At 40.3% G+C, this 15251-nt stretch overlaps 2 protein-coding genes across 2 annotated transcripts in view; one reads left to right on the forward strand and one right to left on the reverse strand.

The window, feature by feature from the left end:
* etfdh (electron transfer flavoprotein dehydrogenase) overlaps positions 1-7145 on the forward strand; it is a 65089-nt gene extending 57944 nt beyond the window's left edge. Inside the window, exons 9-13 of the mRNA XM_060927283.1 lie at positions 1381-1524; positions 1595-1763; positions 1839-2021; positions 2106-2327; positions 6719-7145. Coding sequence (XP_060783266.1) covers positions 1381-1524; positions 1595-1763; positions 1839-2021; positions 2106-2327; positions 6719-6882 — 882 coding nt within the window. The 3' untranslated portion in view covers positions 6883-7145. The remainder of the gene's footprint in view (positions 1-1380; positions 1525-1594; positions 1764-1838; positions 2022-2105; positions 2328-6718) is intronic.
* The window catches only part of ppid (peptidylprolyl isomerase D), a 35301-nt gene continuing 27179 nt past the window's right edge, over positions 7130-15251 (reverse strand). Inside the window, exons 9-10 of the mRNA XM_060927284.1 lie at positions 11529-11571; positions 7130-7556 (exon numbers count right to left, since the gene is read on the reverse strand). Of these exons, the coding sequence (XP_060783267.1) occupies positions 7468-7556; positions 11529-11571 (132 nt within the window). The 3' untranslated portion in view covers positions 7130-7467. The remainder of the gene's footprint in view (positions 7557-11528; positions 11572-15251) is intronic.

A 15251-nucleotide genomic window follows, 5' to 3' on the forward strand; every position in this document is an offset into this window, starting at 1 on the left:
ACGAACCCGAAAAAAATTAACCGCACAAACGGCACTCACCCGGCCGGTGGACCGGAAACAGAACGCTTTTTAATAATGGCCTGATTTAGAATATCGTGAATCCTTGAAATTGCTCCGTGAAACTTCTTCCTGCTGAAACACCAGGGCTCGAAATTAACTTTTTTTCTTTGTGTCCCCCAGTGGTCCCGAATTCTGTGTTGTATTGTCCCGAATGGAAGCAATAGTGTCCCCATTTTTTTCCTCTCTGAAATAACCAGTGGTTAATATTATCATATGACGTTACTATTATATTTGTAACTATGCGATTTTGAACCTTTTACATCATTTTTACAATAAGTCACAAGACACAAGCGACACATGTCCTATACATCATCTACTTCAAAATTACAGTTATTGCATTTTCAGTTTATTAAACTTTGGCGATCGTACTGTATGAATAAATACCCGTTTATTTAAAGGGGCCAACTAGCTCATTCAGAAAATGTTTCAACTCCCTACATCTGCAGTACACTTTAGTTGAAAATAAGACCCCTTTTATGTTCATTTCATCTACTTATACCTTGAATATCTGTTGGTACTTATAAGGCCAACTTATCATTTTCACCATTACCGTTATCCATTTTTATGAACTTTCCGTTATCCATTACCGTTATCCATTTTATGAACTTTCGCTGCCGAAACGTGGGTGCAAATGTTAGCAACATCAACATAGTGGCAGGTCCGAGCCTAGTTGTGCTGCTGACTGACTAAACTTTCTGAACTAGAAAGACACCAAGAAAACTCACTTATTCTGTTGAACGGTATCTTCCGTCAATATCATCCACATCATTCCTGTTGTATTTTATAACGTGTCTAACAGTGTTCATTAAGTTCATTCAGTTGCTAGCGTTGCCTGCAGACCAGGCGAGGACACTTTGGATCCTGAAGGTCCCGGAGACGTTATGTCTGGGCTTTCAGTTTCTTCCCCGCGGTCGGTCCGCTTCAACCACTTCAGCATTTTTGTTCTGGCAAGAGTCGGCGCAGCGTGTGCGGTAGCAATTCCATTCCAAATCCATATAATGCGGACTCCGGCCGAAGATTCTAGAACAGAATGCGCTGCTCTGTAGCCTACGGATGCAGGTGCATCGAAAGTGTAGCTACTATGTATTTTTCGCTGTTAACGTTTTAAAATTAAAATTGACAAATTAGGTGAATGTCTACGTATGTGTTACGGCTTTGTAAATAATATTAATGTAGAACTTTTTTTCTAGATCTATTTTTTTCCATTGTCCCGGGATTGTCCCAGATATGATGATTTTGTGTCCCGATGACATTTTTTATGGTCCCCGGGACACCGTTAGTTTCGAGCGCTGTGAAACACTGTTAATGATTTCTGTGCAGGTGGGTTTGGACTACACTAACCCTTACCTGAGTCCGTTCAGAGAGTTCCAGCGCTGGAAGCATCACCCATCCGTTTCCGCCACTCTGGAGGGAGGAAACAGGATCGCGTACGGCGCCAGAGCTCTAAATGAAGGAGGCTTCCAGGTACGGCGTCTCCTGACTTGAATCACTTTATTTAATGCCTGGTTAACAAAAGTTTTATGCCTTTCTTCAGTGTTTACCCAAGCTGACGTTCCCTGGCGGTGCTCTGATTGGCTGCAGCCCGGGCTTCATGAACGTCCCGAAGATCAAAGGAACGCACACGGCCATGAAGAGCGGCATGCTGGCAGCAGAGGCCATCTTTAATAAGCTAACAGACGAGAACCTGGAGTCCACGACGGCAGGCACGTGACATGCAGCTACTCAGGTTTACAGAATGTGAAACTAAAGAAATCAAATCGGATTTTTTTTTTTTAAAGGTATCCATGCTCCCGAGTATGAGGAAAATTTGAAGAATTCCTGGGTCTGGAAAGAACTGTATGGCGTGAGGAACATTCGGCCATCATTCCACAATTACTTCGGGCTGTATGGAGGGATGCTGTACACTGGAATCTTCTACTGGATGCTGAGAGGAAAGGAGCCATGGACACTTAAACACTGTGGTGAGGAAATGATGCGTGTTCATTACTAAAGATAAATATATATATATATTTTTTAATACATCAGTGCCACTTTCTTCCTTCCAGGTGTGGACTCCGCCCAGTTGAAGCCAGCAAAAGACTGCACACCCATTGAGTACCCGAAGCCTGATGGGAAAATCAGCTTCGATCTCCTGTCATCAGTAGCCCTCAGCGGGACCAATCACGAGCACGACCAGCCTCCTCACCTCACGCTGAAGGACGATAGCGTTCCTGTAGCGCAAAATCTCGCCCTCTACGACGGTCCGGAACAGAGGTTTTGTCCTGCAGGTGCGTCTTTTTAAAGGAAAATTCTGGGATTCTTTAACCCGGGCTCAATTTCCTTTGGGAACATATATTTACTAGGTTGAGTATTGAATTCAAACGTGATAACCAGCAACCGCAAAACGACGTAATAACGTGGGGCAATCATTCATTCACGTCAAACTAAACCACTACTTTTTATCGTGTAACATGACTCCACTCATGTTTGGTCTTGTGGCAAAAAGAAGTGGTTTAGGCCAAGTTTACATTAGACCGTATCTGTCTCGTTTTCTTCGCGGATGCACTGTCCGTTTACATTAAAATGCCTGGAAACAGGAATCCGCCAGGGTCCACGTATTCAATCCAGATCGTGTCTGGTCCGGTGCTGTGTAAACATTGAGAATACGTGGATACGCTGTGCTGAGCTCTAGCTGGCGTCGTCATTGGACAACGTCACTGTGACATCCACCTTCCTGATTCGCTGGCGTTGGTCATGTGACGCGACTGCTGAAAAACGGCGCGGACTTCCGCCTTGTTTCATTAAAGAGTATAAAAGTATGAAAATACTGCAAATACTGATGCAAATACTGCCCATTGTGTAGTTATGATTGTCTTTAGGCTTGCCATCCTTCCACTTGCAAGTGGTAAGTGATATGCGCTGGGATCACACACACAGCGGCTCAGTCCCGAATCACTGCTCGTGCGCTTCACTCGCGCGCTCTGGGAGCTGCGTAGGGCCGGAGTGCGCACCCTCCAGAGGGCACTCACTGTTCAGGGCGGAGTGATTTGGAGCGCAGGATGCCTGCGGAGCCGAGCGTATCCGTGTATTGGCGTTGCTACGTGCACACTAATCGTTTTAAAAACGTTAATCTGATGATCCGCTGATACGGTCTAATATAAACCCCACCTTAGTTTAATGCAGATGATTGCCCTGTAAATTACATTCTGTAGCTGTTTTGCAGGCGCTAGTTAGCGTTCTCATTCAGGACTGGACCCTAGTGTTGTCCCTAGTGAATATTTGGACCTGAAGAGAGAGGAAAAATGGGGTCCAGGTTAAAAAAAAAAAAAAAGGTTCCCCTCTCAAATTGCTTGAGTGGAGGATGTTTCTGCATGGTCCTCATGCCTGCACACTCCCCTCAACCAAAAATCACATATGCAAGATGATGAACAGGTTGAGACTGTCTTGGAAATCGTGTTCAACACCCAAAAACCAGCGAGCATCAGTGCCTTTTTTTTTTTTATAAAACACGAATTTGGTCCAGGATATGCACTTATTTAAAGTGCATATCCTGGACCAAATTCGTTTGTTTTTATATATATATATATATATATATATATATATATATATATGAAAAGTATATGTCCCTTTACACAAAACCATCTGTCTACAGCAGAAAAAAAATAATAAAACGCGTCTGGAAAAATCCCAAGGGAGTCCGGAGCCAGATTCGTGACGTCACAAAAATCAACATTTCCCGGGAAATCCAAATGCCAAGTTTTTTCAGAGACGGACCAATTTGCTTCAAACGGCTTGATTTCAACTGAATTTTTCTGGTATTGCGCAAGGTAAAAAAAAAAATGCAGAATGTTAGATATTTGACCAAAGTTTAATATAAAATAGGAGAATTACATTGATCTTGCTCCTGAATTGACCCGTGATATGCACTTTAAGCTGTGGCTTTGGCAAAAGTCAGTACAAAAATACTTTTTGAATACTGACTTCCTGTCTGGATGACTTGTTTGCCTCCTGTCAATCATTTTTATTGATTAAGATACAGGGGGTGGAGCTTTAACAATAATCGCACCTACTGCATCAGAGCCTAATCTAGGGCGCATAATACGCGTTTTTTTTATCTGTCTGTCGCACATCCACTTTTTGGGCACGAGTGTGATATCGCGTATCTATAAGTAGAGAGCGTGTAGTCGTGTTTTACTGAATCTTGTGCGCATCAATTTGTCACTGCGGTAAATATAGCGTTGTTTACACACCTATCGGAAAGGACCGAAGTATTCCGAATGGTTTATTTAGCGGGTAAAACAGTTTTGTGAACTATTATATCATTGGTCACTGAACCGGAAGACGGTGTCTCTCAACCAATCGTGTGAAGTGTTTTAAAAATACCCAAAAGCACATGGCATATCGTTCTGTCTCATCCAAACATAATGTCAAAACGTGTGGTCACGTTGAAAGACCTTTGGACGAAAAAAGGAAACAAAACGAAGAGACAGAAGTGAGTATTATGTTATTCAAGTAGTAAAGGTGCCTAGTTGATATCTCAGACGTATATAAGTTTGTGTACAAATATGATCTTAGAGTAATTATATGACCGTGTGAAGACATACTAAGTCATTTGATATTTTCCTAATGCCAATATACAATTAGTTTGATAATGTTTGGTATTATGTAAGTTTTATTTAAAAATATTATGAAATATATTTAATGTTCTTGTGTAATTGTAGGTACTGTAAGATTGTAAATGATAGAGATTATATACTTTTTAGAAAGTCTGAATTTTGAGATTATCTCCAGTCATTTATGTCAAAATCTAGTTTAAACATAGGTAGATTGTTTAATGTTTTTCACTTTCATGAAAGGTGGTCTGAACAAAACAAATATGATAGCATTTTTAAATATTTGAGAGTGATTTTATTTTATTCAGAAAGTCAGATTTTTCATCTTAATAGTGGCAAGACTACATGGATTTTAGACTTAACTATATCAAATGATGCAATATTAACCTAGTCATATTTGAAATGCAACATTATACTACTGGTGGTCAAATTGGTAAAAATAGGCTAGTCACATGATTTATAGTAAAACAGTAACCTAGACTACGTTCAGACTGCACCCTGAAACGACCCATATCTGATTTTTTTGCCCATATGCGACCTGTATCCGATTTGTTATTGACAATCTGAACGACACAGATCCGATTTTTTTTCACATGCGACTGCAGTCTGACCGGACAGGTCGCATTCATGCGACCTACACGTCATCAACAAGAGACAAACATCACTATTCTGCGTTGGCTAATCCTGCCTCTTTGGTGGAAAACAACATTTGGACAGTTTTCAGAATTTAAATAGACTTTTATAGAATTGATCAAGCTAATGGTGGATTTGGTAGGGACCTGGATGTTAAATCATCCTGTATTACAAGATTCATCTCATCTCATTATCTCTAGCCGCTTTATCCTTCTACAGGGTCGCAGGCAAGCTACACCCTGGCCAAGTCGCCAGGTCATCACAGGGCTGACACATAGACACAGACAACCATTCACATTCACACCTACGCTCAATTTAGAGTCACCAGTTAACCTAACCTGCATGTCTTTGGACTGTGGGGGAAACCGGAGCACCCGGAGGAAACCCACGCGGACACGGGGAGAACATGCAAACTCCGCACAGAAAGGCCCTCGCCGGCCATGGGGCTCGAACCCAGGACCTTCTTGCTGTGAGGCGACAGCGCTAACCACTACACCACCGTGCCGCACCTATTACAAGATTGTTCTGGAAATTTCCAGTAATTTGACACCTTCAGTCTCATTAGTCTGCTGCCCACATCAATCAGATTATTGTGCGAGTTCCGCCGCCGCCACAAAAACCACATCGCCAGGTCTCGCCTCATCTCCATGCTTTACATGCAAACTTGAAGAGTGCGCTTTTTTTTGGTTTATGTAGATGTGCTTATTACGTGTCAATTTGCGCATGCGGGACACTTTTGGGTCGTTTTCCGTTCATATTGGAGCTCGCATACAAGTCTCATATAATTGGTAATGTGAACGGCCTAACAAAAAAAATCGTATATGGGTCGTTTCAGGTTGCAGTCTGAACGTAGTGCTAGTCATATTTGTAAGGTTTTGCAGTATATAGTTCTTCATATAGTTTTTGATCTAAAATCTTTAAAAATGTAAAGTTCAGATCTGATCATAATGTTTGTGCAATACTATAAACTGTGGATAAGTGTTTGCTGATATGGTTTTCATATCACTGTATTAAAGGATATGTATAGTGCCATAATTATTATATAGATTAACATCTGATATGAATGTTTATTACATGTATTTAGTTTTATTAATAAAACTGTTGTTTATAGATGTACTCTTGAAAATATCTACCAATGTATTACTTATTTTTCTGTCCCCACTAACTGGAACAAATGAGGGATATTTTTCCCCATGTTAAAATTTTCTGTCCGCTATTTTCAAATCCCTAGATTAGTCTCTGTGCATGTTTTAAGATAAGCCGCTGTCGAATCAGATTTGAGGATTGGTTAGAATGTTTTTGTATAACAGCAGCTGAGAAATTCATTTTAATTTAACCTAAAGAAAGCTGATGTGTGTAGGATGTTGGACTTTATCATTTTTTCGAAAAAATACGCTTTTGTTAAATTAAAACATTATACCTTTCCCTCTCAGGTGTGTATGAGTTTGTTCCCCTGGAGTCAGGTGATGGTATGAGGCTACAGATCAACGCACAGAACTGTGTCCACTGTAAGACATGCGACATTAAAGATCCCAGCCAGAACATCAACTGGGTCGTTCCTGAAGGCAGCGGTGGACCAGCCTACAACGGCATGTGATCAGGTGTTATGAAAACTTCCATTCAGGCATCTCTCGCACACTTCTTAAAAAAAATTTGAGGCTACTTAAGGCATTATGTTTCTATGTTCAACTTGTACAGTGTTGAAGTCTTACTGAAACACATTTCAATAAGACTTTTAAGGTTGATGTTTGACCATGTGAAGTCAAACGGAGAGTTGTGTCTGTAAATACCTCTATGGGCTCGAGGATTACACTGTATACAAAGTCAAACTGAATGAATAAATGTTTCACTAAACCTGAAGCATCTATTTATTTCTTAAAACAAATCAAACATATATCTACTTTTCACAGTGAATTAAAATAAATAAACAACTAAGGTCGGCCTGCTTTCTAGTTAAACAAACAGTCCAGTCTATATGACACCAATTGTCAGACTTACATGGTCATAGATTAAGTACTGTATACGATCTATAATGGATCCAATTCTCTACATTATTTTCTTCGGTCATCTTTTCCATGGTTGAGATCCCTGACTAATTATTCTGCATTTACTTATACAACAACTACACTAGTGACTGCTGGCCAGGGAAATGTGAGCTCCTGTAGTTCTACCCAACACTCATTTACGCAAACATTTTGGAGTAAATCTTCTTTTCTCTCTCCTTCTCTTCCTTCACTTTCTGCTTGACCCTCAGCATCTCGTTTGCAATAGCTGTAGAAGGGAAACAAAAGGCGGAATGTTAGTTTCAGACAGGCCCCAAGCACTACATAGTTCAGGGGCTGCATTTTGTACCGTAGTGGAGAATACCAAACCATGTACCTACTTAAATCACAAATCCTGTTCTCTATATACTTGAGTATGGACCCTTTTCACGTGACGTCACAACAAACGCGGCTGCCATTTTGGACATGTACTACCAGTAGTTTACCACAGCCAGCATTGAGGAACGGCAGCAAAGAAAGTTTTTACTTTCAGCAAGACTTCCATCATGCCACTATATTGTTGTGCACCTGGATGTAGTAACCATCAACAAACAAGGCAAGGGTTATCGTTTTATCGGATCCCGACGGAGAAGATGGATAGCGGCCATTAACAGGAAAGATTGGCAGCCCTCGGCATACCAGCGCTTGTGTAGTGACCACTTTGTTGGAGGTAAGACGAACAAAATTAGCCAGAAAAGGCATTACATTGCTGTTAACATTCTGTGGCGGCGAGTGTGTAGCCAAATAGGTTAAAATAACCCATTGTAACCTCTTTGTTCTTCTGTAGTAGCTATTGTTGACTAGCTAATGTCAACAACATATGTTACTGTAGCAATGTTTACGTTCAGTCATTTGGATGACTGTTAAAACCTTTCAGTCTCAAGTTTTTCCTTTACTGTATTTACTAGTTTACTGTAATTATGATCCGGCAGCTATTTACACCGGATCCAGTGTAAATAGCTGCCGGAGCCAACATCTGAGGTTCCGGAGCGCGCTGCTTAATTTGAGGGGGAGCAAGCCGGAGCATACGTCAGTGAACAATCCTGGTGGAAGCAGGTAAACGTCGTTCTCCAAGCCTGCTAACCTCAATTTTTGCAAATACCTCTCCCTCTGCTCGCCCTGTAAATGCCCGACGTCGCTGGATAGTGAAGGTGTTTTCTGCATCTCGCTCCTTTTTCTTTTATGTTTTTCGTTTGTCGCCTTCCTCGCATTCAAACTGATTCGAGCCGAAGTCCGCTACATGTCCAAAATGGCGGTCGCGTTTACGAAGGTCACATGACTGAAAAGGGTCTATATGGGTGATTCTCATGAAGACCTTCACATTAACAAAGTTTTTCACCTCATTTCAGTATTTTTTCAAGTTGAGAGCCTAAAATAGTGTGAACTTTACTATGTTGATCTTTTTTTAATGGAAAAATATTTTAATGGAATTTTATTCTTATTTGAGGCTTACATGATCCAGAATAATTCTCATCACCGTTACAGTAAATGATGAAGCTAGATCATGAGTTAAACATTTGACAATTAAATATTTCCACAAAATATCCCATTAAATGAACAGCACAGTCCATGACAGTTACTTTTTTTTTTTAATTTATTTATTGCCCTCACAGTGCATGTTAATGAGAGACTCTTGGCTAATTCCACAAATAACCTGAAATGCTAGCAACCTATAACTTTGCCACATGTTAAAGCCTTATATTGTGATAAATCATAAAATATATTTTTTATTTTTACAAGTAATGAGTATTAAACCATAACGGTAATGATAGACAGTGTAACTGAGGACAGATTTAGCAACATGAACATAAATATCACAAAGTAAGAAGAGTGAGCAACTGACCTTGTCTCCATTTTGAATCTTGTATCTGAAGTGATGCATCATGGGATAGCTGATCAATTTAAAGGCACGGTGTACTTTTTATAGGGGGGGTGAAATCTCATCTCATTATCTCTAGCTGCTTTATCCTGTTCTACAGGGTCGCAGGCAAGCTGGAGCCTATCCCAGCTGACTACGGGCGAAAGGCGGGGTACACCCTGGACAAGTCGCCAGGTCATCACAGGGCTGACACAGACACAGACAACCATTCACACTCACATTCACACCTACGGTCAATTTAGAGTCACCAGTTAACCTAACCTGCATGTCTTTGGACTGTGGGGGAAACCGGAGCACCCGGAGGAAACCCACGCGGACACGGGGAGAACATGCAAACTCCGCACAGAAAGGCCCTCGCCGGCCACGGGGCTCGAACCCAGGACCTTCTTGCTGTGAGGCGACAGCGCTAACCACTACACCACCGTGCCGCCCGGGGGTGAAATCATGAAACGGTAATGAGAAACATTTGGTGCAGACACAGTTATTTTGTTTAAAATCCAGTACCTTTTTTGTTCAACACAAAAAATATTAATATTGTGCATAAATATAGATGTTTTAAAATAACTTTACACTATTTTTTATATAATTAGGAATTTTTATATGATTTAAAGTAAACATTAAAAAAAGGGATGCAGACATAACGATAATGAGAATTTCCATAGATTTTTTGTTTGATATAAAAATTAGTTTATATGATAAACCATTTGTCCATACAGTGCTCCCTATTTTCTTTACACAAAATAGAGTTTGTGAATTAAGTACCGTATTGGCTCGAATATAAGACGGTGTTTTTGTTGTAAAAATAGCTCTTAAAAAGGGGGGTCGTCTTAAATTCGCGGACTAGACAAAATGCCGCCAAAAACGAAAGTGAGGACAGTGAGAGTGAGCAAAGTGAGGCTGAGGATCTGTAATTTAGCAAACTACCCTTTCCATTGTTTCAGTTGTTTATTATTGTAAACCTTAATGTATTGTTTAAAACATTTGCACTGTTCTGCAAATTTATTCCATATACCCGTAGGCTATGGGAAGTTAATGCATTGACATTCTGAAGTTTATGAACTTTCAATCTAAACCTGACAAATTTGTTGAATTAATGCAATTAAAATGTTTTAATTTGGCTTGTCTAGTAGCCTGCAGTTTAGCCTCTTTTTTTACTTCTATGAAAAGTGTTCACGGAAATGAGACTGAAATGACCTCTATTTAAATGTGAAAAACAAAAGCCTCTAATTTTAAACAGAATTTTGAAATAAATACGCGTTATAGGAATGAACATTTGGTCTTCAGAAAACTTTTTCCCCAAAGATGAACTTGGAAAAGGGGGGGGGGGGGGTCGTCTTACATTCAGGGTCGTCTTATATTCGGGCCAATACGGTATTGATTTTGGAAAATGCGTCCTGGACATGTTCACTGCAGCTTCATGAGAATCACCCATATAACCTGTAAGTGCTCTTGATTTTCCAAATGTAGGGGCTGAACGCACACCGATCATGACTGACAAGCTTCTGTTTACTTCCATTGCGGGGTGGAACAATACACTTGGGTCACGATTTGATTCTCACAAAACTTGTAAACGGAGTAAAATAACCTATTAACTAAAATACTCATTAAAAATCAAATGTTAACAGGCCTTTTCTGAAGTTATGAATTTGTCCTACCTTCATTTTCTTTTGCTTTCAGCAGCCTGAGAACTCCATTTCTTAAATCTATTTGTAGTCAACAGCTCAAATCTTGTGCTATTATACAGTGTTGTACCCCTTGCTGTCTACACAATGCAATTACAGCTAGAAAATAAATACACAGCCTGATAGAATTTGAATTTCTATCGCGATTTATTGCCACACACTATCGTTGCATGCCTTCAATAAACATGTGATTTTAATAGAATGATGATATTGCACATTTCCAAGACGCGGTCACATTTTAGCATTACGCTACAGCGTATCGTTACACCCCAACACCCTAAGAAAGTGACAAAACACTACTAGATGTTTAACATTTAAATGAAAATGCATAATTTCAGATTGAACTAAGTTTTTTGTTTTGTTTTTTTTAATAATAGGGAACGGAAATTAAACTGTAGACACAGTGTGAGACTTATGAGCAAGCTGAATCAAAATCAATCTATGACTTGACCCAGAGATCCCCAGCCTTATACATTTCTAACACGGAGTTGTAAATAATGAAAGAAGGTTGAGGATTATAACGGAGACTTGGAACGACCCACGTTGCTGAACCGGAGAGGAGACTGAATGCTAAAGGAAACGCTGGGGATGAGAGCAAGCTGGAATTGTTCTTTAACAAACACTGTCTGCTGCACCTTACCTTTGTCATCTGGTGCAATCTCCTGTGCTTTCTTCAGGTCGATCTGTAAATCGATTAGAGGGGAGGGAAAAAAAAGAGGAAAAAAAATCATTCCAGCAAATACTACAGGTCAGACAGCAGTGCCAGACTTGAACACAGGAGAAGCACAGCTCTACAGAGATGAGTCTGATGTTTTAAACAATGAAGTTGGATAGAGATTGGATCGGCAATAACTTTTGAAGCAAAACGACGCAGTACACACAAGCATCATTTAAGACTTCAAAAAACACTTAGCTAAGAGTGCTTTCACATATTCCGGTGTTTTATGGGCAGATGTGGCCCTGGACAACTGACCTGAGAGGTGAACTCACGCATGCTTTCATTTCAGTGAGAAAGAGGTCTGACTCTTATATTGGTGGGTTTTTTTTTTGGGGGGGGGGGATAAAAGGACAGAGTTGAGGTACTCCAGAAATGCCTTGTGTTCTAAATATTTGGACTGATGAACAAAAAAAGAAAATAAAATGCTGTTATTTATAGAACTACAACCATTCATTTATTCAGAGCCAAATTCATGATGGATGATTGATTTATACGCACACTTGGCAACGTTTTGAGTACATTTTCAGCCCTACATGTCCCTTAGCCAATTTTTTTTGGGGGGTTGTTTTATACCCTGTCCACACTAGGGATTTTGTACCGATACGATACTACTTTCGTACTGCAACACCTGTCCACACTAGCAACTATACCGGTACTGTAGCAATATAACTGTATCGGTACAAAACCCACATGTATGGGTTTCGTACCGGTACAGTATCACTACTGTAAGGCAGATTCTACCGTAACTGGATCCATTAACCACTTGCCCACAAAATAAGAAATTTTTCTTGTCCTTTTTTCAGTGAGGTAATATTTTCAAGATTGAAAATATGGTATTTGGTCTTCTAAAACAGCACGTCATTTAAAAATACACTGAGTATATCAATAAAAGATTTTTAAAGAATAAAGTTCTATTTCTTTGACATATCTGACAGACGTAACTCCCATTTTAAAAATCCCTTTCATTATCCCTGTTGCTGTCGTCAGTGAATTTCTGTCAGATGACCTGACGATAGACTCGGCCATTATGGATCTTTGGTAGTTATCGTGTGGAAGCAGGCTTTATCATTTTTGGGTGTCAACAGATAGAGTTGAAATAGTTTTTTCGCTGTTGATCTATTTCGTTCACGAGAGAAGCCCACAGTTATTTTTAAAAAAAATGCTATCGTCAGTCTGTCAGTCAAACGCACCTGACGATAGCAAAATTCAAGCCCTCGCCACGCACATGTTGACTGACGCAGAGAGGAAATTCTACTGCGCGTGATTTTTGTGACAGCAGACATTTACTTCCGGGCAAGACTTGGAGTTCTGACAGCTAGATTTCATCAAATAAATCAAGGTAAGATTTTCAGTCAGCTATCCTGACGATAGAAGTTTTTGACGATAGAAACATTGAGAATATATTTGTGCATTCATATTTAAATTTTTCTGGAGGAAAACTATCGTAAGTTGAGATAAATCAGAGCCGCTTGCGACCCTTTCAGCCGACAGGCCGTTTCAATGTGTTATTTCCCCGCGAAAGTGACACAGTCGTGTCTATCGTCACTGTTCTGACAGTTATTGTTTATTTCAATTTTGAAAATAAATTCTCTTTATTTCAATATTTTATTTTATTATTTGGTTCTAGTGATGAGGTATTTAATATTACTAAATTTGTCAGATTAATAATGTAAGAAACAGTTTTCGTTGCTATGAGTGTCTGTCAGAATATGATGGTAGACGTTAGTTTGTCGGTCAGATTTTGATGATAGAAACCGATGTGTTTCTATTGTCATTTAGCATGTCTGTCATGTCAGACTTTTATTAATTAGTTACCAGGACTACTGTCCTAAAATTGACTGTGAATGTCCAAGACCCCAAATGCTACTAGAAAAACTTAATAGAATGATCAAAATAATCAATTCAGCAATTTAAGGAGATGGGACTTAACTGGCCTCTGTTATGGTAGAATCTGCCGTAGCGCTTCGCTGTAGTGTGGACAGATGAAGCGGCTCTGTATCGATACAAATATAATGTGCATGCGCAATGAACCATTCCTACTTCTTCTGGGTATAGAAGAAGAAATAGTGAAGGGAGATTTGTTTTCTTTGTTTCTTTCTCAACTGCCTCGCGCGTTTTATACGATTCGACTGAATAAATGACCACCAGAAATACAGACTGTACATTGACAACAAAAAGCACATACGTTGTTTCATCCGCCATATTCTCGGAAGGAAGTTACTCGGTAACCACGGAAACATTTCACGCACGCGCATTTCAACTACCGTGAAAGAAAACCACAAAGATTTCTCGCTAGTGTGGACAGATGCACTAAACTGTACCGGTATACTTTGTATCGATACAGTTATACCACTTTCGTACCGGTATACGTGTGAACACAGCTTAAATTATGTGCAGTTTGAAACCAAATCAGAAGTCTCAATTTCACTCTGATTTAGGCTCAGCAAATGGACCAATAAGAGAGAAAAGCTGTGCTAATGTGCTACACCAAAAAGTCCTAGTAAAGTGTGTCCACTTGGCGGCCATCTTGGTGACGCTCACAAGCTGTTATTTCCATTGATACCAAAAGGTCATGACAACAATCATGATAGTGATGGAAAGTTTGAAGAGAAACCGAGCTCTTTTGCGTGTTTGATTTTGACTCTGACGTGCAGCCAATGAATGTCGCTTTTAAAATCTTCTGGATGTACGGAAGAGACGCAGCAAACGAGCAAACACTGTGCAAAACCTCTGGTTTTTAGTCACTTACCCTTACACACCTATATTACTGACATAAAACATTCACCCATCAAAATAGTCTTATTATAAATCTGGACTTAAGAAAAAAAAATAATTATATCTTGGCGTCACAAAAATTCCAGAGTATCCATTTGGACTCCTTTGCCCAAAAAGTTTAGGAACCCCTGCGTTATACTCTAATTGTTGGTCTTAGCCTCAGATGATTTTTCCCACCATGCAATACAGCAGATAATATATTTTGCCCCCTTTTCTGGCCACAAGCTTCAGCATCTTTAAGGTTGCAAACTGATCAGCTCGAAAACATATCAGAAACGTAGAGAGCCAAACATTTCCAATTTCGGTCTTTTAAAACTGTCTCTATTGCCGCTTTTCCACTAACAACGCGGCTGAGCCGTGCCGTGCTGAGTCGAGCTGAGCGGGGCTGTTGGAGTTGCATTTCGACTACAACCGCGCTGAACCGTGCTGGCTGGAAGTGGGTGGACACATTGGGTGGAGTTAGCGAAAGTGGGTGGATGTCACGTGATGTCGTTAGGCGGCGCAAACAGTGACATCAGTGATCTTTTAAGCGGTAGTCTCACGACCCAGATAGTAAACAATAAACATGGAGGACATGGAGTCGTTAGTGTTGCTGGTCTTGGTGCTGTGGCTTGTTGTCACCGACAACGCCAACAGATACTGGCAAGAGCGTATAGATGAGGCGAGGCGCATAAGGCTTCAGAAATTCTCGTAATTCTTCCGGGTTTACGGTATTTACAGATCCCAGCGTGCTCGCGGGGCGTGTGAGGACACTCCTCCTCACCAATCAGTGCACAGGGGAGTGTCTCCTCACGCCCCTAGCCCCACTCAGCTCGGTTTGGCTCGCTTCAGCCTCACTCCAAAACTGTGCGAGTTTTGGGAGCTAAGCAG

The sequence above is a fragment of the Neoarius graeffei genome, chromosome 8 (genome assembly GCF_027579695.1).
Source record: "Neoarius graeffei isolate fNeoGra1 chromosome 8, fNeoGra1.pri, whole genome shotgun sequence".
Taxonomy (NCBI): Eukaryota; Metazoa; Chordata; class Actinopteri; order Siluriformes; family Ariidae; genus Neoarius; species Neoarius graeffei.